This window comes from Channa argus, chromosome 20 (genome assembly GCF_033026475.1).
Source record: "Channa argus isolate prfri chromosome 20, Channa argus male v1.0, whole genome shotgun sequence".
In the NCBI taxonomy this organism is placed as follows: Eukaryota; Metazoa; Chordata; class Actinopteri; order Anabantiformes; family Channidae; genus Channa; species Channa argus.
The window spans coordinates 8,149,340-8,171,936 of NC_090216.1; the positions used below are offsets into that span (position 1 = coordinate 8,149,340).

General features: G+C 38.1%; 1 protein-coding gene across 16 annotated transcripts in view; it reads left to right on the forward strand.

Moving 5' to 3' along the window:
* Positions 1-22,597, forward strand: part of LOC137105264 (calcium-activated potassium channel subunit alpha-1a) — an 81,803-nt gene that overhangs the window by 17,176 nt on the left and 42,030 nt on the right. For all 16 annotated transcript variants that reach the window (XM_067487205.1, XM_067487195.1, XM_067487197.1 and 13 more), the window contains exon 3: positions 17,344-17,405. In XM_067487205.1, coding sequence (XP_067343306.1) covers positions 17,344-17,405 — 62 coding nt within the window. The remainder of the gene's footprint in view (positions 1-17,343; positions 17,406-22,597) is intronic.

Sequence of the window (22,597 nt, forward strand, 5' to 3'; positions counted from 1 at the left end):
CCTTAAATGATGGACCCTGCAGAGTGACATTTAGCCCTTGTCTGCTTGGTTTAAGATGTCCACAGGGGAGCTGCGATGTTGCAAAGCTATTATTCTGGCCGGAGAAAGGTTTTCTATTAATGGAAGCACATAGCTGGCCCTGGGCAGTATTCAGTTTGCCGTCTTAGCCCCCTAACCCCAATCACAGTCACAGGTCAAACAGAGTCAGTATTAAAGTCAGACTTGGATGAATTGTCTGTGATTGCTTAGCATTGATGGTTAACTGTAGGCTGTTTTCCTCGTATTGACTTTGAGATTTTGTGGCATTCTCACGTGTTTTAATTGGGCAAACAGACATGATACTGTCAGGATAAGTTAGGTTGCATAGACATTTTATTATGTGGTACTGAAAGGAAAGGTTTAATGACTTACAAATAATTATTTAAATTATGTGAATCTTCAAGGCTTTTTAACACAGTGCAAATATGGTATCTGTTGTTTTTGTAGTTCTTAAACTTTTGTTTGGTTCCTGAGGTTAATGTGTGTTTAAACAGTTGCTTTTTTCACTTTTTTTATAATATTTTTTACAACAAGTATTAATTGCTTATGTGATCCATGGACAGTCTGGGGGAGCTCCTGTTTGCAAATTACACATTCGATACTGAAGAATAAGTTGAAAAGTTACCGTGACAAGACAAGTGAAGTTATTATAAGGAACAAGCAGGTTAATGCACGTTTTCTCCAGAACGACCTCAGAGAAACTGTGACTTGACATTTAGTTTGACAACTGTTAAACAAAGCATCATGTAAAATCATGTCATGCAGAGGTGACAAAGAAGGCAGGGCTTGAACTTTCTCTGAGACTGTATTTTTCTTGTGTTATACAAAACTTTTTCAACTTAATGTCTCAACAACTAAGTGCTACATTTGTAAATAAGTGTTCACCCCATTTGTATGTTTTTTTTTTCGCATTAAGACTTCATAGCTCTGTTGGTAAGGCAGTCGTCTACTACTACTACAGAGTTAGTGGTATGATCCCCGGTCCCAGCTATATGTCGAAGTGTCTCTGGGCAAGACACTGAACCCCTAACAGCCCATTCCCCTTCCCTGCTGTGCAGATAAAAATTGAGGAGGGTTGCGTCAGGAAGTGCATCCAGTGTAAAAACTGTGCCAAATCAACATGCAGACAAAGATCCACTGTCGCGACCCTTATCTCACAGGATAAGCCGAAAGGACAAAAAAATAATAATAAAAATTGTAAACATGCAAAAGATAAGGCTATGGCAGCAGCTTTTTTGCCTTTTATGAGTTTCACAGTGTGCAAACAAATTCACTTTGAGTTCATTATCAGCCGCTTGTCTAGAATTACATGTCACCTTCTAGATGAAGTACCACTGGATGATCGGGTGACTGAGGCATCTTCTGGCTTGATTGTGTCATATACATTTAATGTTGCCCGGGAGCAGGTGCAGGGGAAGAAAGGAGCTCAGAACAAATTTATAGGTGGGCCAGAAGGGCATTTTCTTCAGGCGGACAAACTCTGAGCGGCTCAGTGAGCAGCAGCAATTGTATCACTACATGGAAAAGCTTTATGTGTGATGAGAGTGGAAAAGGGGGGAAGGCAGAAAGAGAGTTAACACATTTGTGGGTGCTTGTTCTCTTCCCTTGGAGGTGATTATGGAGTTAGTGGCAGAAACAATCCAAGTGCCATTCAGAAGTCATGGAAGTGATTATCCTTTAAATGGCCAAGAATTCAACTTTGCTCTGCTTTGTAATGACATTTTCAGCATTCCATAGCATTCAGCTCAGCATTTAAGGACTCAAACAGCACTTATTCTACATGCCCTTTATTTATTTATTTATTTATTTATTTAGTCGGTCAGTCCCAGGTGACTGTTGGCTTGACGTTGGGGTTTCAGTGTTATTCTTTATACATTACTGTAACAGATATTCTACCAACACGCCCATGGCCTAATGGCAAACATAGGAGGCTGTTTGCCACCTGTGGCTTCCTGTGCCAACGGGATCATGTATGACTTTCGCCGCGCCCAGTGCAAGAGTGAACAATGTGGCAGCGTCACTCTGCTCTGTGCCTTGCCTCGAAGTCTGCCGCTATTTTCGGGCGCCAGCAGCTGCCAGGTCCGTTTTTGTCAAGGCCTTACAGATGGAGACAAGGCCATGTGTCTATAATTATTTTGTTGCTTTTGTACTTTTGAGGGTAAACAACAAAATCTTATTTTTTGTAACTATAAAGCATTCTAGTAACATTATATTATTTAATTTCCAATAGACTTCCCATTTTTATTTATTTATTTATTTTTAAATGACCTGGGGGTCACTACAAAAACTAATAATGCAGGTCAGTGCACTACAATGAAGAAACTTGAAAATTAAAGTAGCTAAACACTAATAAAGTACCTACTGAGAAACTTGTGCAAGTATTGCTACTAAAACGTTAGTGACACTATTAGCATACTGATGGTAGTATTAATTAACTGATACGTCAGCAACGCCTTTGAATTTTCCTTAGATGTTTATCTTCACTTTTGTGAACAGAATCATTTTTGAGATGTAAATCTTGTATGATGACCTTGCTTACTTCAAAGAGAAATTATGCTCCTTTTCAACAAATTGACATGGGTCTTAGACATCCCCTAGACATCCTTGTATTAATTTTCAAGCATACAAAATACAACAACCTGCACCTTTTTAAAAACAAACTGCAGTGTTTCAATTTCTTCATTGACCTCATAGGTTTTTTCATTTCTTTGCAAAGGATGAGTCTGTCTCCTTTACTGTTTTGCTTTGTATGGAGTCTGTTTGATTTATAACCTCATCAACATTTGCCCTCGGTGCAGCACACAGACAAATCCTAGTGTTGCTTTGACACATTCATTTGAGGTTGTCTCGACCTGTGGCCATCTGTGCCTGCAGAGTCCACAACCGAGAGTGGCTTGATCCTTAACTCTCTGCGCTCATTGGGCAAAATTCTTGGAGCAATCACACCATTAGTTTTGGACACCAGCAAGTATCAGGTGTGAAAATTGCTATTCCCCCCAGGGGCAGGGGCTAGCCAGCATTTCTAATTTGGAATTTCTCTGTTTGGCAGCTGCATTTTCAGCAGGATCTCATTTGGCACATACAGTCGGTGGAGTATAATTAGTTAGTGGTGGAAGAGCATCCTATTCAGACAGCAGGGAAAACTGAGGAAAAGAGGTTTGCAATAACATTCTTTCCATTCCCTAAATCCAATTGATGAGCAGTATTATAAGAAATTCCCGCACTCACAATGTTTTGGTTCTCTGGATATCATTTAAAATCATAGGCTACACACTGACCTGCCAACTGCTGTTGTATTCAAGCTCAGATAGTCTTATACTAACGGCAGCCTCCCCTTTCCTCTCACAGGCAAACATAAAGGAGGTGAAAATCTTGAGGTAAATCTTAATTGTTTTTATGGAGAGACGGCTGACGTTTAATATCAAACAGGCTTTCTCCTTAGTCACTTCAGTTCAGTTAATTAATGCAGCTGCTTAGAGGAAATAGATTTTTGGAGTCACAACCAAACTTTGAAAGTCCCCCTATGTTCACCCCTCTTTTATTTGCTTTATTGCATCAACCCTTCAAGTGCAATATATGAAATTAAACCTAAACTAATTGAGAAACCATTCAGGGCCACTGCACATATTTGTACTTCTGAATTCACATCTCATGTAACATGCATCCTCTTAACCCTTAAAAATACTACCTTTGCTGGATGTCCACTTTGTCTGTATACATAGTATAAATTTTACTGTTGGCACAGAGCAGAGTTTCTCTTTCACTGAGAATCTCTCTTCACTGAAGTGCTGCCAAAGAGATGAGTCATCACTCATACTCCAATCAAACTCTTTTAACAAGCTTTTTCTTCTCAGATGTTGACAGATATCAGAATATTTTTTGTTGTCACTTTTCTCTTGTTTTTAAGCAACCGAATTACAAGCCCAGATTTCAGATGAGGTGGAGAGTGTGAGGCTGGGTGGAAACACATCCATCCCCTTCCATCCTAAGCTCTTTACGTTTCACTGTGAGAGCGTTTGGGCTGCTTCCAGGACGGCTTAAATCATGGCTAAGCCATTGCGGGATTTGGAGTTCGACACAGCATGTTGTGATTGTGGGCATTTTAAAGTGGAATAATGGCACAAACTGTAGTAGCATAATCTTAAGTCACTTATTTATAACGGAGCAGAACAGGCTCTTTTGGTCTGATGAGAGTAGATTTTTTTGGTTCAATCCCGTTGCGTGAAAGAGTTATAAAAAGCAAAGAGAATCCCGAGTCAGCAGACGAGACGTTCCAGCAGGCTTGACCCAAACTGTTCAACGATACCTGATTGTTTTCACATCTCAGAGAGCATGTTGTCAGTGCCCGTAGATGGGATCGCCCACTGTGTACAGTGACCAGAGTCAAACAAACAGAGGGTCGGGTTTCAGGCTGTGGGTAGTTACAGTGCAACCTATTCAACATGTAGCAGAAACTGAGCACTTGTGTGGAGCTGCCAAGGGTTTAAGGGAGGATCCAGTTTCTGAGTGCTTTAACCTCCATTATTATTTTAATATCTCTGCAATATTTTAAGTTGCCAAATATCAGGCTACTGCATATATTCTTTACCATGCCATCATTGTTTAAACTAATATTAACAAAACACAAACTACTAAAATTACCACTGTTGCTATGTATTAGCACAGCCACTGCTGCTGTTATAATTTGAATTATTATATAGTTACTCATTAATGTTGTTTTATGCTGAAAAAGTATCATGCAACAACAAAAAAGATATATATTACCCAATTTGAAAGCCAGTATGGAAAAACCATAAAGTACATGGTTGCTCCACATGCACAATATTTGTTTTATTCTTGCAGCAGTATTATGAATGGAAGACAAAAGCATAATGTAACCCCCTTTATTAGGCACTGAACAAAGTGGCTCAGTCTTTAATGACTAAAGGAACAGTTCAGCCTCTGTAATGTCTGCAGCACTGTTTTATACCGACTATAACCACGTTGAAACAGCGAGAGAGAACATGTGAGATTTCCTAATACTTCAGACCATGAAAATGCTTGAGTCACAGCAGTAAAGGAAATGGCAGCAAATTCAATATAGTAGCTTTCTGTTCAGCACCATAACACAAGTCAAAGAAGCAGCAGGTTTTTCCACACAATTTCATTTTGTGTTTGTGTTTTTCTGACCTTTTTATGGTTCACAGCAGGTCTAGTTCAGTGTGATCTGACTAAAGCAGCCAAACAAAAACACACTGCCTATATTTTTAACTTCTTTAGTCATTAATCTTATGAGCTGGCCACATCAGGTTATGTTACTATATGATTATAATATGTGATAATTTCCTTTCGAAAACAACTTCTTTTCATGGATGTTGGGTCAGTTATTTTGCTATTGTGAAGAGGAAGCATCAGTTAAGACTCCAAACGTACAGCAGTTGAATATTCCCTTATTTGGCCAATATTTGGGTCAGTGTCATGAATGTTTCATCTGAACAGAAAAAAGGTTGCTCACAATCAATTTCACATGTTGTATAAACAGTTTAGAGGGTGTCTGAGTGTTATTATGAAATGGATCCATTTATCCAACTATACAACTATTGCGGCACCCTCAGCAGAACTCTGACTCATCTCTTCCTACCTTTCCAGCTGCGAATGTTAAGTGTATAGTTTTTGGGAAATAACAAATAAATACCAGAGGGCAGCTGGAGTAGCAAAGCCAGGTGTCACCAGGCACCTTTGAGATAACCATGTCCTTGATAACTGATGATGTCCACAGACATATAACCAATAAATGTTTTATCAGTGCAGTAGATGTGCCTTTTATATAATTATATTTTATAGAGTTATATTTTATATTATTCTTTAAAATTTAATGCACTCAGGAACCCCATGAACCTATTTCTCATTCTGACGTCTTTGGACACCCATAGAAACCTGCGGGAGCCTGTTGCTCCACGCTGTGTTTTCTGATGCAGCACACATTAGACCTCGATGTGTTGATGTTGGGTTACAGAGTGAATCAGGAAGTGTCGGTAGCTGTAGAGATGCTGCATGTTCTCCCACAGGCAAACCTCAATTCTCAGGAGTATACTGCTTATTGCTGACGACAACAACAGCCATTTTCAACTCTGTGCACTAGTAAAGACATGTGGCCAATCGTCCCCTAATTAATGTTTTATATATTTTTAAAAAAATAATCTTTAGATTTTTCAAAATGGCAGTCAAGCTGAACATATGATACATTCAGAGTATATATTATTTATACAAAATCATAAATCAGTGTGCATCAAGCTGCCACATACTGTAATTTAGAAAGCAGCTGTCAGGAAAGTTCACCAGTTATTTTTGACCCACTGTTTTCAACACCAGAGTGTGTTTGCTAATACGGTGTTAATAATCATAATGTCATCAACTCTCTCTCATGATGTCTGTTCGAGACTATGCTTGGAGCAAGTACTGTAACAGATTCTGTTTGTTTTTTTTTTATTCTAAACCTTTTTGTTCATTTATATATCTCTTAAAATGTGCTGCGTTAAAAATGTCAGAAAAAAAAACATGGAAAACTTTAAACTTGGCCTGGAATTTGCAAATTAAACAAGCACAGGTGGTGTTTCTCAGAGAACACTGGAAACATTTTTATCTTGCAAACTGCCTTAATTGTAGCCTCTGGCTACATTGCTACCCTTCTGCTGACATCAGTGTTTCGGGTTGTGGTCCCTCTATAACGTTAAGCTCAGTGCTGAAACATTATGATACTGTGCAGCAGCCCCAGGCAAACTCTGTCCCATAGCAGGAATTAAAACTTTTCATGAGCCAGGAGCATTCCTCTAGTTTCTGTCATTATTAACAGATACACACTTCAAAGTATGTTACCAGTATTAAGTACTGTTTATGTCACCCGTGTATATCAGGGAAGGCGTTATAAACATGGACACTTTAAACTTTGCACTAGTAAATATTGTAACAACTATAATAACCTGTGTGGTCATAAACATCTGTGTTCATGCATCGCAAATGACTTCATCAACTACAGTTACCCAGACATTCAAAGGCGATTGTTGTAATTTGTGCTCAGCACCACGGTCTGCATTTGTAGCAATAGCTGTGACACAGGGAGGTAAGGAAGGTCCTCAAAAACCATTAGTACACAATTGCTGCAAGTAGCGTCAAAAAAGTTACTACTGGTCATGGCAAAAGTGAAAATATCTGGTCTTAAATATCAAGTGTAATCAGTAAAGAAGCTTCAACATCCAGGATGTCTTTTAGGGTTTTATTATCTTTCGAGAGAGAAGTACATTGAAGTTTCAAGTCCCCATCCTATGCAGTTCTAAACTTCCTACATCACACATTAGTTTTATAACCTTCTGTTGCTGGGCAGAACATTCTCCACCCTCAGGCTACTGCCCCAGCCCTTCTCTTCTTTTATGGAAACCTTTTCCCTTTTCAGCACTTTGATAAACACATGTGCGCACGGAGTGACTGGGTCACTACGGTGTGGGAGGGTCTGCTGTTAGACAATAACTGACCTTGGAGCAGTTCTGCAAACACGTCAAGACAAAACATGTATATGAGACAAAGATTGAACAGCATTTATAAACATCAAAGTACACTGAGTACAGGTTGCCATTAGAACTAGATAAAACACAAGCATTAAAATTTAGGCATACTTGATTTTCCATCCCACTACTTCAAGTATAACATTACTGAAATCTGAACAGACAGGCACGATGTACATATTTTTAAATTCAGTGTGATCATTTGTGTATAAAAGCCGACGGCTAACTAGTTTGGCGCGTTTTGGTCCTATAGAGACAGGTTGGCACTCATAAGTTGTTTGACTGCACTGAGAAGCAGCTAATTTAGTTTTATAGGTGTAAATGAAAGACTACTGTAACACCAGAGAGTGTGTGTGTGTGTGTGTGTGTGTGTGTAAATAATGTATGTGTTGAGGCTCTATTTTCTTTACTGGTGCCCCACTGCGAAACTAGTAGGGACTTAATAGGTGTCTTGTGTGCGAGGTGACGGGTTCCTTGAGACTTACATGAAGGCGTAGTGGGAAGCTTGGTGGCCACAGCTGGGCCATGCAGTGGTTGCAGAGGCTTGTTTTGATCCTGGAAAATGAATGTGAAAAGAGAAGCCACTGTTGCTTCTGATTCAACAAAGCTGTGTTATATAAAATTTAAATATTTTCATTTTGGACTGTCTGCTCTCTCTTCCATCAAGAAACAAGCGGCTTAGCAGGTGGTTTACAACATGAATTTAATCTGTTAGAGTTCAACTAAGTTGATCTGTAGTCTAAATCTCAGTATGGATTTAAGTAAATCCACTGATAGTAGCTATTTAATTTAAATAAAATCATCCCACAGATCCTGCTGTGACTGTGCCCTTAGGTGACTTGTTCTAAATGAATGCTCTCCCTTTAACATGGTAACCTTTTGGATTCAATATATAATGCAGATCTATAAATAAATCAAAAGATTGTTATGGTATGGGTGGGTCAGAGGTTTTTATTAGTAAAGGTCTCTTAAATGTCAGACAAGGCATTAGTTTCCAATTTTAGATGATGACACAGGAAACTTGTGAAATGAACATTGTCTAACGAACACCTTTGATGCTACATACACGTCCATTTCCAATGCTGCTGGTGTTGGTTCCCAGTAAAAGTGTTTACATCCAGATTTTGGAATTATGATGTCACCACTGCAGGTTTGTCCCTTTGGAACTGCTGTAATGCTGGTAGTGATCCCTAATGATGTGGAAGCTGCTGCACTCGGCTCCACAGGACGCCTGCAAAACAAAGAAATGATCTGCTTTTATTTTTTGACAAGATGAGACAGAAATCCCTTAAACCGACTGGTTTTACTCTCGAGTGTGTTACAGACACAAAAGAAAAGCCACCAGTGAAGCCCTGCTTAAGATACTGTACTGTCTGCACAGTATCTGAAGCAGTGAATATTACATTCATCCACCAGGGTTTCTAGGGATTGTTTGATGTAAGCTGAATTAAATCATGTCCAACTATTCAACTATAGTAATTATGCTGTGTATTGACACAAATGTACAATGGTTATATTTTAATTCAGTACTATCATTATGTGATTTTGGAGCGCTCTTGTCAAATGTGTTTCTATGGAAATATTCATAAAACAGTGCTGCATTAAAAAATGCAAGGGAGTTCATTGGTGGGAGCATGTTGTTTCAGGCACTGATGAGCCAATGAAATATGATCCAGGAAGTCCAGTTAAAGTAACACAGAAGTTTTCAAACAGTGAAGCACGCCTTCCAGTGAAATGACGACACTGCATGAGGTGAAAGGGACAGACACAGACCGGTGATCTCAAGAGATTAAGCCTGCAGTTAAACGGACCAGGTGGTACTTTAAAACCATTAGCACCCGATTTGTGCAATTTGTGTCAAATCTTATCTCTTTTTATAGTCATAACTTATGACTCACTCAAATCCCACAGATGTGATACATATCTGATGCATGTTTTTAGATTCATTGTGATCTACGGGTTCTAAGGTTATTATTGTCACAGATGTCTGTTGCAGATAAACATCTGCAAATCTGCTTAGAAACGCACACACTTTACCATAGAGCTGAGCTGAGAATCTGCATGTTTTCCTTAGTTTTTCCAGTGATGATACATTGCAAATATACAGTGCTATGTTTTATTTGGCATGGTTTGAATATTGCCAGTTTACTACAATGTACATGAATATAGCAGCATTTTCTCTATATAGCCCCCAAAGCACAGCACATTTGGTTAGAAATGATGAAGCTCAGAAAGACTTGTGTTTTTCATTTTGTCTCAAAGGAGGCCCACAGTGTTTGACCCATGGAGTAAAAGTTCCACCAGCCTGAAGGCTTATCAGACGACTAAACACGGCACAGAGGGTTATACAGTAGTAAACCTCAGGGAGGATTTTACAACTCTGGGAAGAACAGTAATATACACATTTTATTTTTCTATTTTTGCAACAGTTGCCAAGTAAATGGGTAAAAATATCTTAGAACAAAAGTATTTGTGCATGCACATACAGTATATCATGTGTTTCTGTCATTCTGACGCCACCGATCAGTCCGTCCTTGATCAACCGGTGAAGAAAGAATTCTACCAGGGTTGCAGATCTTGCAGCTCACAGACTGACCTTCAGCTTGGCCTCATTCGTGAATCACCAAAGCAGTAAAGCAGCTCGGGCATGACTAGACTGACACATGATGAGCTAATTTCTTAACCCATGCACACTTTCTGGGCATTGTATACCATTTCTCATCCTTATGCTGGTGTCTTCAGCAACTGCAGCCTTTTGTGCAGGTTAGTTGTTATCCTGCACGGATGATGAGTAATGTGACACTTCCACTGGGTCCTGGGTTTCTAATGCAGTCGCGTCTTTAAACACTGCTGTGAATCAACCTTCCTACTCTGATATTAAGACAACCCACTCAGGCCTTGTTTTCATTATTCAAGTGTACACTGAATCTGTGTTTTTATATATATTTATATATATATATATATATATATATATATATATATATATATATATATATATATATATATATATATATATATATATATATATATATATATATATATATATATATATATATATATATATATATATATATATATATATATATATATATATATGGATATATATATATATATATATGGATATATATATATATATATATATATATATATATATGGATATATGGATATATATATATATGGATATATATATATATATATGGATCAACAGTTGAATGTCTCGGATAAAATGTTTTATTACTGGAAACCTTACAAGTGAGTAGCAGCAGTTTTCCACCATTAACTCCAATTCCAGACACATAAAGACGTGTTTTGCAACAGCAGAACCCATGTTTCAGTCATAGCTTATGTGTCATGATCTAGACCCAAATACAATGAGACAGTTGAATTAAAAAAAAAAAGCTACATGAATATAAACGGTCTGTTTTTCTGTAAAGATAACTACATACCACCTTATAAGTCTGTTAAGTAAGGAAACAGTTGACAATTTATTGATTAGCTGAAAAGGAGCAACAGCATTCATTTGATGTTTCTGGCCATCTGTACATCCAGTCTTTGTTCTACTTGTAGCCTTGTTCAGTGACCATAAACTCCCCTCTTTATTTTGCTACACAATGCTCCATGTTCACCAGATATGTGCTAACCTTTCTTGGATGCAGTCTGTGGAAAATGGCTTGCTTCTGGTTTAAAAAAATAAATAAGAAAAGGTGGATAGAAGCAAGACAGCAAAGTAAAGTTGTGGTCCATATAACAGAAAAAATAAGCTGAAGGGAGCCTAATGCAATTGATTAGTGCAGCTTTATAATTGTGCTTCCTGAAGGTTAAACAGTTTGTATGTATATAAAACCCCATTAAATGTGATTTGGACGGTATTACCATGATTTTTATCATTCAGGCAGGTGAGACTGTAGACTGTATGAAACACTTGCTGGACAGGTTATATGAAGATCATACTTGAGTGTGCCATGCTTCAGGAGCACCTTCTGAGACCTCATTAATATGTGTGCTGTGTTGTTGCCTGTTGTCACAAGCATGGAGCACATGCAGACATCTGTTGAAGGCAGGTTTGCACTGAACAGAGATGCAGCTTAAAGGCCCAGGCTGTTTTAAATGGTTTAATTTATAGACCATACCTGGTTTTACATGTATATTTGCATGTAAAATTGAAGAGGTTGGCTTGCTGAAGCGTAGATTTTTGCCTTTAGGGAATTTTGTGTGTTTCAAAAAGCTTGTTACAAATTAGCTAGTACTTTCCATTAGGCTTTCAGTAAAAGAGTTTTTTTTTTTTGATAAAATGGTGGCAGCAAGAAGTTGTTTAACCGTCTTTAAAATGCTGCTAGTGGTAAGATTGAAGCAAAAACAGTTCACTTTAACGGACCATAAAAACCAAAACAATAAGCTGAAAGGCACTAAAGTGATTTGTCAGTGCAAGCAACAGTTTTACATTCAAGTCAATTGATCTTTTTTTAATGTAAAAATATGCAGCTTTAACACTGTCACTATAATAAGGAGTAGTAATACACATAGAAAATTAACTGACTCATATCTAGCAGAATACTCAGGATTATCATTGTAGCTGTAGTAGTGTGGCCCTATGTGCAGTGATGCCTTACAATTGCTTTCTGTGTAATTTAAGAGCTCTAAGAGAGTTGAGAGCCTCAGAGTAACAGCCGTCATCGTCATCTAAAGTGATGCTTTAATAGCTCCTTTCCCAGACTTTCAATATTGGAACAAGAACAACAATAACTATAATTATACAACTGAAGGTGCATCACAAGTTAAAGATGTTTAGTCTCATGTCCTGTCAGGAGCAAGTGTTTCACAGTAATGACATAGAAAATATTGTCCAGTGATGTTCATTTGGTGTCTTTGTTTGTCAGGGCTGCAGTCCATCACATTTATGGCTGTTGATGTAAACATGCTAATTAGCTGGTATCACCCTGAGCAACCCTGGGTAGACTGTGTAGACTGAGCAGGAGCTCTAGTCAGTGACGACTGTCACAATGACAAAGGTGTCTTGTGCAATTTAAGACATCACAAAACAGCTGCTCTAAATCTAATAAAGGCACAAAACCAAAATACATGTAAATACATTATTTGCCGGTACCACCTGCCACATATTTTGTAGACGGTTAATGTGTAGGACCAATTGTGTCTGCTCATGACAATGCACAGTCAATACCAAAAACAACCGCAGTAATGTAAAGAATTATTAAAATCTTAAGTCCTGTGATTTAAAAACTTTACAAGGATGAACTGTACTTTTTTGCTGAGAGAGAATTTCTTTTCTGTATTGAATTCGTGACCTGAATGAATCAATTTTTATACTAGAGAATATTTCTTTATTGATTCAAACTGAGGAAATTGTAAGCTGAAAAACTTTTCAAGACAGATATTTAAAAGAAATCTAAAATAGAAAAATGGATATACACTCGTTGCAATTCATATCACAGTCTGTAATTGCACCATTGCACCATTCAGATTAAAATGAGCACATTGATTTTTATTTATTTTTTTGTTTATTACTGTGCAATGTTGTGGGGTTTTTGTGCTTTTATGTCAAAGATATCTTGTTAATCATTTTGGCAATTGAGGACAGTCAGACAGGCCGGTTGGAAACCACCATGTCATTAGGCCTTATGTTTTAGAAAGCAGCACTGTGTTCCTGAGGAAGTTCGTGATGGTCAGTTACCCACGAGGAACACCAGGTCAGGGACTCGTGCTCGGACTGGAAAGGTTTCCCTAAAGGAGGACAGCCAGTCGACCGCACAAACGAATCCCTGGCATCATACCAGTGACAGCTTTGATCTTGCAGTGACCTCAGGCTTTAGAAGAATATGGAAGAAACTGACCCCTGGTTCTTCTCAATTCTGTTTTTAGATACTGGAGCAGCTCACAGAGAAACACAACCACCCACTGCACAATTTGGGATATGTGTGTTTCTAGCTTAACAGGACATCAAAGATTCCTCTAACTGGACCAGAACAGTAAAGTTATGTTAACTTAAGGCTCTTAACACACTAATAATAATGAGGTTTTTTGGATTGTTGTATAGCTATAAGTCTACAGTTTCTTTTCTTCCCCTGACATTGGTGAATAGAGCTGAAAGCATCCTTGGTTTCAAATGTTGTTGACATTTGTCATCCTCTGTGCCTTACCCCAAATACAAACAGAAAAGCAATAGGTTTTTATCTGACTTCACCTTTGGCTTTGAGTTTCCTCCGCACGGCAAAAGTTTATTTCCTGCCCAGGTGAAGCTCCCGTTTCTCTGGCAGCTTTTTCATGCTGCTTGATGGTGAGTCACACTCCTCACAGGAGGAGTGGAGGAGTATCATCGGGTTTGCAGATTGACTTTGGAATGCCTGAATGCCTCTGCTGATGTCCATTATAGACAAGATCACTCGTTATATTAAAATTTGGGAATGGGAAAGGTAATAGAAATTGTTGTCTTTTTAACATTTCATTGTAAGGACTTGGTCTTAGCTATGCTAAAAAAGCCATAATGTTTAAATACTGTGTCGTTTTAACCCTTTTGGCTTTGACGTGTCAGACTTGCCTTAAAGGACCTAAGATTCGACTTGGACTTGCATCACATGATGTGATTTGCTTTGACAGGCTGACCTTAAATTACTTGAACCTCTGACAGACTTGAGACTCGACTCTCACTTTGACTCTCACCTTTCAAATAACTTGAAACTTCACTTGGGCATGTTTCAAGTGAGTGATTGTCTTAAGATCTGACACACTGTTTTAAAATCTCAGTCAGGTTCATAAAACTTGCTGTGGTTTTCTTCTCGGGAGTGAAGTGTGTGTGTGTGTGTGTGTGTGTGTGTGGAAAAATAAATGCAAAGTGGACTGAGCTCGTGTTGGAGTCTGCACACACTATGCCCCCTTGTAGGTGGAGCCGCCTGTCAGCAAATGGCTGAGGGTGGCTGATGATACAGATGTGATGCATCATTATCTGGTCAAAGGGATGAATGATGAACACTGGCACTATCTGCTGTCTTGTCATGATTGCCCCCTCCTTATTATAGCCAGCATGTTTTAGTCATTGCCATTATTGAATCCTCCTGAGTTCTCTGCCTGTGGCATTACCATTTCTGTATCTGTACCACTGCTGTTACTAGTTTCTGGAATGGTCAGAGGCATAAAGAGATTTTCTGGCTTTCAAAGAGAGAGGTTTGATTAAAAATGCATGCTTTTTGTCATTACTGAGCCATCGGTGGTTGCAGGTTGACAATGCAATTTCACATCATGGAAATGAATTGGTCTGAGCTCATTCATTATAGATGCCCATTGGTTTCTTGTTCAGGATGGCTATTGTGTCTTTTCTAAATAGATGAAAGCCAGGTAGGCTCGCAGATAAAGCAGTACTGTATTTCAGGATGTAAAACATTTGTTCTGCTGTCTGGCAGAAACCTTTCTGTCCTTATCCGTTTCTCTGTGGGTCGAGTCCTCCACTACATTAGCGCTGGCTTTTAAAAGGGAAAATTAGGACACTCGTCTTGCAAGAGCATTAATGAGCTGCAGTGCTTTTTGACTTTTAAATGTCAGCTGCTGGTGCTATAGAGTAACATGTTCAGAGAATTCAAAAACCAGGTCTATTGTTTTGTAACAGCTGGACTGTAAAAATGAGAGATCCATAAACTCACAAAGTTTCTGCTGCTTTAGTTGCGTTTTAACCTACTTTGTAAGAAGTATGCTCCAGTTAGGTAATAGATATTCTGTCCTCTGTCCTCCTTTTCTGATCATCTTCCACCTTGTGCTCTTTTCAGAAAAACACAACACGACAGCGGTGACTTCTGAATTTCACTGTGTGATTCCCACTGACAGTAGTGTTGTGCCAGGTGAGAATGCGGCCTGTTGAAGTCAAAGAGCGGTCGCCAGTAGCTCTGTTTGCCCTCTAAATATCAAGTCAGCCCGATTGTTGCTGTTTATTCCCCATTTGTATTTACAGTTTGGTATCATTTCCTGTGGTGTTCGGATCAGTGATTAAGTTTCGACTAAGATCTATCAGTGTCAGAGCTGTCACCTGACAACTCTTGCTTTGTTCCCTAACACCCCGGGATCTCATGTTTATTAGCCTGCAACCTGCCACCCAGTCTGCTCTCAAAGTCTATCGGCTCACTGCAGGCTTCGGATTATTCGGCGGCGTCTCCCCCCTGCAGAAAGGCAAAGTGACAGAATAAAAGTGATGCCCTGGTTTTTATTATCACGCTGCTCCGCTGTGGCCACCGAAGCTTCAGGCTCAGCTGTATTCTTCCTTGTTTGTGTCTGCGAAAGCTGAAACCTTGTTTTGTCACCTCGCCCACTCTTCCACTGCCAATTTGCACGATGAGCCAAGCTCTTGTGTTTTTATTTACACTGTCAGATATACAGTAACTGATGAGTCTGATTATGACACTGCTGTTACTTTTACTTTTTGGTTTATATAACACAATTGAAACAGTCTGATGATATGCATCAGGGTCTGCCAGTGCTCATTAATAGGCGTCAAGCCCTTGAACCACTTCATTTCAACCACTCACCATTTCATTGTATTTGCTTCTCTATTCACATTAGGTTTGAGATTTCTCCTAATATTCTATGCCTCCGAGCAAATCCAACTTATTTTCATGCTTGTGGGTTATTTATCACTTCATTGAATGATTTAAAAAATGTTAGAAAATAGTTTATAAAACGTCCTTCATAATTTACCAGAGTTGACGTCTAAAAATCTTAATTTGCTCAGCTGTCAAAAACCCAAACTATTCCATTTACAAATGTATAAATTAAAGAAAAGCAGCTAATGGTAAAAGATGGAGAAGCCAGACACAGAGTTTTTTGAAAAGTAAATTCGATTATTTAAGTAGCTGCAGATTCATTCGGGAATTGGTTGATTAATGGATTAATTGCTGCCGCTTGATAAAGATCTTTTAAGAAAGTGTTTTATAACGCTATTTTAGACTGTCACAGACTTGTCACATACTCACTCTCTCTGATGTACATTCATTACTTGCCTACGTTCACTTGATAATATTTTCTCCCCTTTTTATTTATTTATTTTTGCCGTTCTGTAAAGTTATATATAATATATTTGAGTAACCTGCTGATGCAACAAACCATTTTAAACATTAGAAAAAAATGAGTAAAGTGAAAAAAAACTGCCTGTTGAATAAGTCACATGAAAGCTGCTAGAGCTGTGCCATATCATGTTTACATATCTATTGTAAATATCATCGGCAAATTCTCCCTAGGATAAAAATGTGTCATAACGTGATATTGACTATAAACTGTAGCTGCAAAATCCCGTGTTGGCGTATGTGGGCATCTCACACGAGCCCACAAACAGAACAAGTGTGATGGAAGGCTAAGCTCACACTTTGGAAATATAGTACATGAGGAAGAGTTAACTCTAATAAGAGCTTCCTCTGTCAATTGGAAATGCTTCAAAAGTGAATCAGGTCAAACAAACCTCTGTAATCTGCAAATTCAATTGAAAGAAGGTGGAAACACGTAAAAATTGTTCCACCCACTTAAATGCAAACACTGAAATATGAGAAGATGATATCAGTTCTCATACAAACAACCATAACAAATTATTTTGAACTCACAAGGGTGTGTCAGTATTTTTAAGTAAAGTTTTGTGACGTGAATTATATTGCGATACCTGTTGTTATCGACTGACCTCATGATGACCTTTATTTTCATTTCGCTCTGCTCTAAAAGCTGGGTAGTATCATTTAAAACTAAGTCAAATGGTTGTTCTTCTCTTTTTTTTTTTTTCCAGGTGGTGCTCGTCTTTGCTCTCAGCATAGGAGCCCTTGTAATTTACTTCATAGATTCATCTGAGTAAGTATTTTTACATTACTTCACTGCTAATGTTAGTGTTATGTTGCCCTGTTTTAATTTGTTCCACGGAGAGTTTTTTCTATTCTGAAACCGATGCATTTAGAACATATTGCTGTCAACCAAAAAGTCTCCATAAGACTACATACATACATACATACATACATACAGAGAAAGTGTTACCACAGCCTTCATCAGACTGAACCAGCTAGAGCATGTCTGAAGATACAACCTCAATTCAGAAAAAGTTGGGACGAACATATTTTATTCACAATAGAAAAAAAAGCAACATATAAGATGTTAAGACTGAGACATTTTACCATTTCATGGAAAATATTAACTCAAAATATTAGCAAAAGTTAGAAAAGGGTGATGTTTATCATTGTGTATCAGCCCCTCTTCGTTTAACAACTATCTGTAAACTTCTGGGAGGTGAGGAGACCAGTTGGTGAAGATTAGGAGAGGAATGTTGTCCCATTCTTGTCTGATGCAAGATTTTAGCTGCTCAACAGCCCTCGGCCTTGAAGCTGATTTTGAATTTGATGGCAGCAACACATCTTTAAAAAAGTGGGAACAGGAGCTGGAAAATTAATTGCTGCTTATCAAAAACATTATTTATGTTTTACACATCGTCCCACCTTTTTGTTGAATTGGAGCTGTATATAAATGACAGAGAAAATTAAGAGCTCTAAAAATGAGAAATATAGCAACTTTCAGTCTTTCTAGAGTTCATGTGCTCCCTAAGTTCTCTGTGTACCATGGAGCCATTGAAGTTACATTTTCAGCTCTCTCAGAGATATAAACATTTTCAAATGGTTCTGGATGTTTCCAGTTTAAATCACAAAAGCTGGATTAAGTTAATGTTATAATGGATATTTGGAAAAATGTATACATTACAGAGAATTATGATTTAAATTGGTCCCAGCCATTAACTCTCATAAATCACATAGTGCATTTACTATAGTGCAGCCTTAATGAGATTGAGTACTCTCTGTGCTAAATAGCATACAGTATATAAGAACAAGAACAAGCTGTCTGTTTTTTATCCAATCCCATTCCAGGTTAACTGTTCTGCCAGTGCTCACGAATGAAATATTTGTAATCTCTGTAATGAAAGGAGAGGGCAGGAAAGAGCAAAGTTCCTTTTCCAAACAATCACCATCACTCATCGCAGTAGAGGGAACGGAAGACCCTTTTAGCTCCATGTGCGACAGTACAGTATACTGTTAGTGCAGCCTGTGGTGTTTGGACAGGATGTGCTATTTAGACACTGGGCAAAATAGACCAGGCTAAAAGCTTTCATAAAGCCCATAGGGAGTCCCTGCTGGGAGCAATGTTGGGACAAAAAAGAGAAAATGGTCTGTAAACTCATGTAATTTGGCTGCTGGTCTTGGAGGCAGGCATTCAGGTAATTTGTTATTTCATAAGACCGCATTCACCTGAGGGCTTGGCTTTCTCTGATGTGGTTTGCGAGCATGATCTCATTTCTTTATCTGGACAGGTAGAGTTACATCCTCACCAATGCCATCTGTGGCCTCCTGTTCTCAGAACTTACTAGTAGCCATGCCTGATACCTTTTCACCTAATGAAGGATGACCTTCGACCTCTGTCTTTAACCTTTTCATGTGTACACAGGGCACTGTTACATATACAATGAGTGCTGCAGCATGCATCAGTGACATTTACAGTATATTTATACTTTGTTCCACCTTTAGTCATCTTTTCTAGGTCTGTTATTTTTTTTTACTACCTGTCAACCTGGCAAGCCCAGTACTTAAAGCCAAAGAGCAGCCAGTTAGCTGCTCTTTTTCTTATTTCTAAGTGGCAGCAGACTGTAACAGATACAGCCCTTCCTGTAATTAGTCCTGCGGGGCTGCTGAAGCTGACCCGGCTGGAAGCTTCACAGTGAGGACATCAACACAGCAGGCATGCCTTGATTTGTAGAAATGAATGTAATCTACATGTATGACCTGCAAAGGAAAGAAGATGGTTACATCTTCAGAGAGTTTGACTTTGAAAATGCTTCTATGTAGAGTTAAACTTTAGATGCCCTTATTTTGAAGTGGCACAGACAAAACAAAAACCTTTTTTCATCAACATATTAATTGCACTTTCAGCTAGTGCAGATGTTCCTACATAATCAGAACTAACAAACAGTGTCAAAGAGTGTCTAAAAAGAAAGTTGTAGTGATAAAATATAAATTATATTATTACAAAAGTTTGCAGCAGCTTCGATGCACCCTCTAAGTGATTACCTTTTAATCTGTAAAATCAGGTGTGACAGTGAACCAAAATAGGAACAGTTCAGGCCAGACAGTAGAAACTCACAGTATACCTAAAGGAAGCTGCTTAAAAGGTGACTAATTCTGTGTACATTAATTACAAGTGTGTCCCATACCTGTACGGGAAACTAAAATTAGGTTTCAAAGTGAACTTCTCAAATATAGTTATACGTGGTTTGTTAATCCCAAGATCACTGGACAGTGTTTTATTTAATTGTGAAATTTGGACAAAATTATTAAGGGACCTGTAGCAATTTAAACCAGCAGTAACTGATCTCGGCCTCTTGGTGGGAGCACAGCAAGTTGCAAGACAACATTGACCTATTTTCACTTTACACAGGTGCTAAAACATGTTAGCAAACCACACATGTAGTGGAGTCAGGGCAACGTTCAGTTATTAACGCTATCATTCATTCAATTTTTTTGGTATTTTGTCTACGTGTTGAATCTGTCCACGAACTCCTGAGAAAAGCATGTTTGTTAATCTGCTGCTTAAATACCTTATTCACCAAGTAGATGTTAACCTTGTCTGTCTGGCTTTTACTACTGCGCTTTGTCAAAAGCAAGATATCTTCTGCATCTGGAAATAGTTTTAAGAGTCCTGAGCTCCTTCCATAATGGGTTTGAAAACTTGTGTGAGGATTATTTCTGGGTTTGTCACTGGAACAACTGTAAAAAGCCTTTCATACACAGTAATTTGTGTAATTGTTAATGCAAACAATAATAATTACTAAAGATTAAGATTTTGTAGATTAATTATTCTTATAGATACACTCTATAATCCTAAAGTTTATAATGTTACAAAAGGAAACCTTGTCACTGTTTCTGTCAAGAGTTTTTTTTTTTTTTTTTTTTTTTTTTTTTTTTAAGGATTGTAACTGAATCACTCTCTTCAGAGACCATTAGCGTCTGATTCTGCTTGTGAGGTGCTCTGTCCTGTTTGATCTGAGACTAAATTGAATAGGGAGATGGAGACCAGGGCTGCTGGGAGGGTTTGTGATCCATAACGGGCCTAGCTACCTTCCAAACCAGGCCTACTGGAACTCAATTATTACCACTGTTGCTCTGCCCTGCCACAATATGGTCTGTCACCCTGCTATGACAGGGATTCGCTCAACTGGCGTCTCATTACCGTAAATGAGAGCTCAATCATCCAAGAATGTTTCTTAGAGCTGCCAGGGAAAAAAAAATATGGGTACAGATTTTTCTTTTGGTTTACATTTAGTGTAATCTTTGAGACGAACAAAATGAGGCAGAAGCAGGACCAATAAATGTAACATTTAATGTATGCACAACTTGCTTACTAACTTACTAAAGATGAACAAGTACTTTGTTACTCTACTTAAGTAGGAATTTCAGGTATCTGTACTTTACTTGAGTATTACTCCCTACATATTAACACAAATATCTGCACTTTCTCCCCATTTTCCAAACAAGCTTGTATCTTTTGTAAATGCATTTTTTTGGAAATGTGAATTATTTTTCATCCCTGCGTGGCTGTTGTCTACTTGCAGAAACAGTTGCGATATTTACGAGCAGTTTCGTGCAGGTGTTAACCTCTGCAGTCAAAGTTGTGTTTTAACGTTGGTTCGGGTCTACTGTGTAACGACAGTAGACCCCTTAGAAATATTACAAGCAGCCAGTCACAGAGAGTTCTTTTTGGTGTGCTGGTAAGAAAAGTTGAAAGAACCTGCCTGAAGTTTTTCACAGCACAGCAGCTCTCTAAAATCTGATTTGTGTCAACTCCACCAAAACTTTTAAAAAAGTTCAGTGACATCCATAAAGTATAATAAATGTTAAGTATTAACATTTTCACCAGATGGATACAAATTTTGCGACTGTCTATTTTACAACGAATAACATCATCATCTTCATCAAATATTTACTGATATGTGTAACAGAAAAAAAAAACCTGAAAATTTATTTAATGTTTTTCAACATCACAATGTTGGTTAGAGTGCAAAAATTGTATTCACAATAGAACATAAACAACATATTAGATCTTGAAACGGAAAAGTAATTGCCACAAATCAAAAACAAATGGAGGAGCATTTGACAACTAATTAGGCATCCATTAACATGACTGGGTATACAAGAAGCGTCTAGAGTTTAAAGATTTGCAGAGTTTCACCAATCTGTGAGAGACTGCACCAGAATATTGTGGAACAATTTCAGAAAAATATTTCTCAACATAAAATTGCGAAGACCTTGAAGATCCCACCATCTACAGTATCTTGTATATAATATCGTCAAAAGATTCAGAGAATCAGGAGGAATCTCTGTGTGCAAGGGACAAGTTCGAAGGTCAAAACTGGATGCATGTGATCTTTTGGCCCTCAGGAGGCACTATATTAAAAACAGGCATGATTCTCTACTGGACATCACTGCCTGGGTTCAGGAACACTGTCTGTGAACACAGTTCCAGATTAATTTTGGTTTATCTTTGCAGACTTTCTACACATTGCCATTTCACCATATAAAATCTCTTTTTACATGTTAAGCTATAAAAAAAGTTTACTTTACACTTAAAAGTGACCAAGCTGGAATAATGTAGTTTACGTACTGCTGAGGATTTCTAGAAATACTGTTTTGGTTAGAGTTAAGATGGGATGTGATGGCTTTAAGACGCTGGCTGTCTCATCATTATGCCAGTGTCCCTGCTGTGAATCAGATCTATTCAAAATAATCCCTAAAGTATTTTAATGTAACCTCTTCAACTATTCCAGGGCAGTATTTTTCAGAGGGAATTCATCAGTTGTTTTTTTTTTTTTTGGTTTATTTTTTTTTACATAACAAAAGCAATTTGCTTTATTCTGAGTGGTATTAAAGAGAACATGTGGGATTGTAGCCGGTGAGTGATGTGATCTGCATTAGTGAAACTTGTGCGTGTGAGTGTTGGGTTCGTGCGAGTAC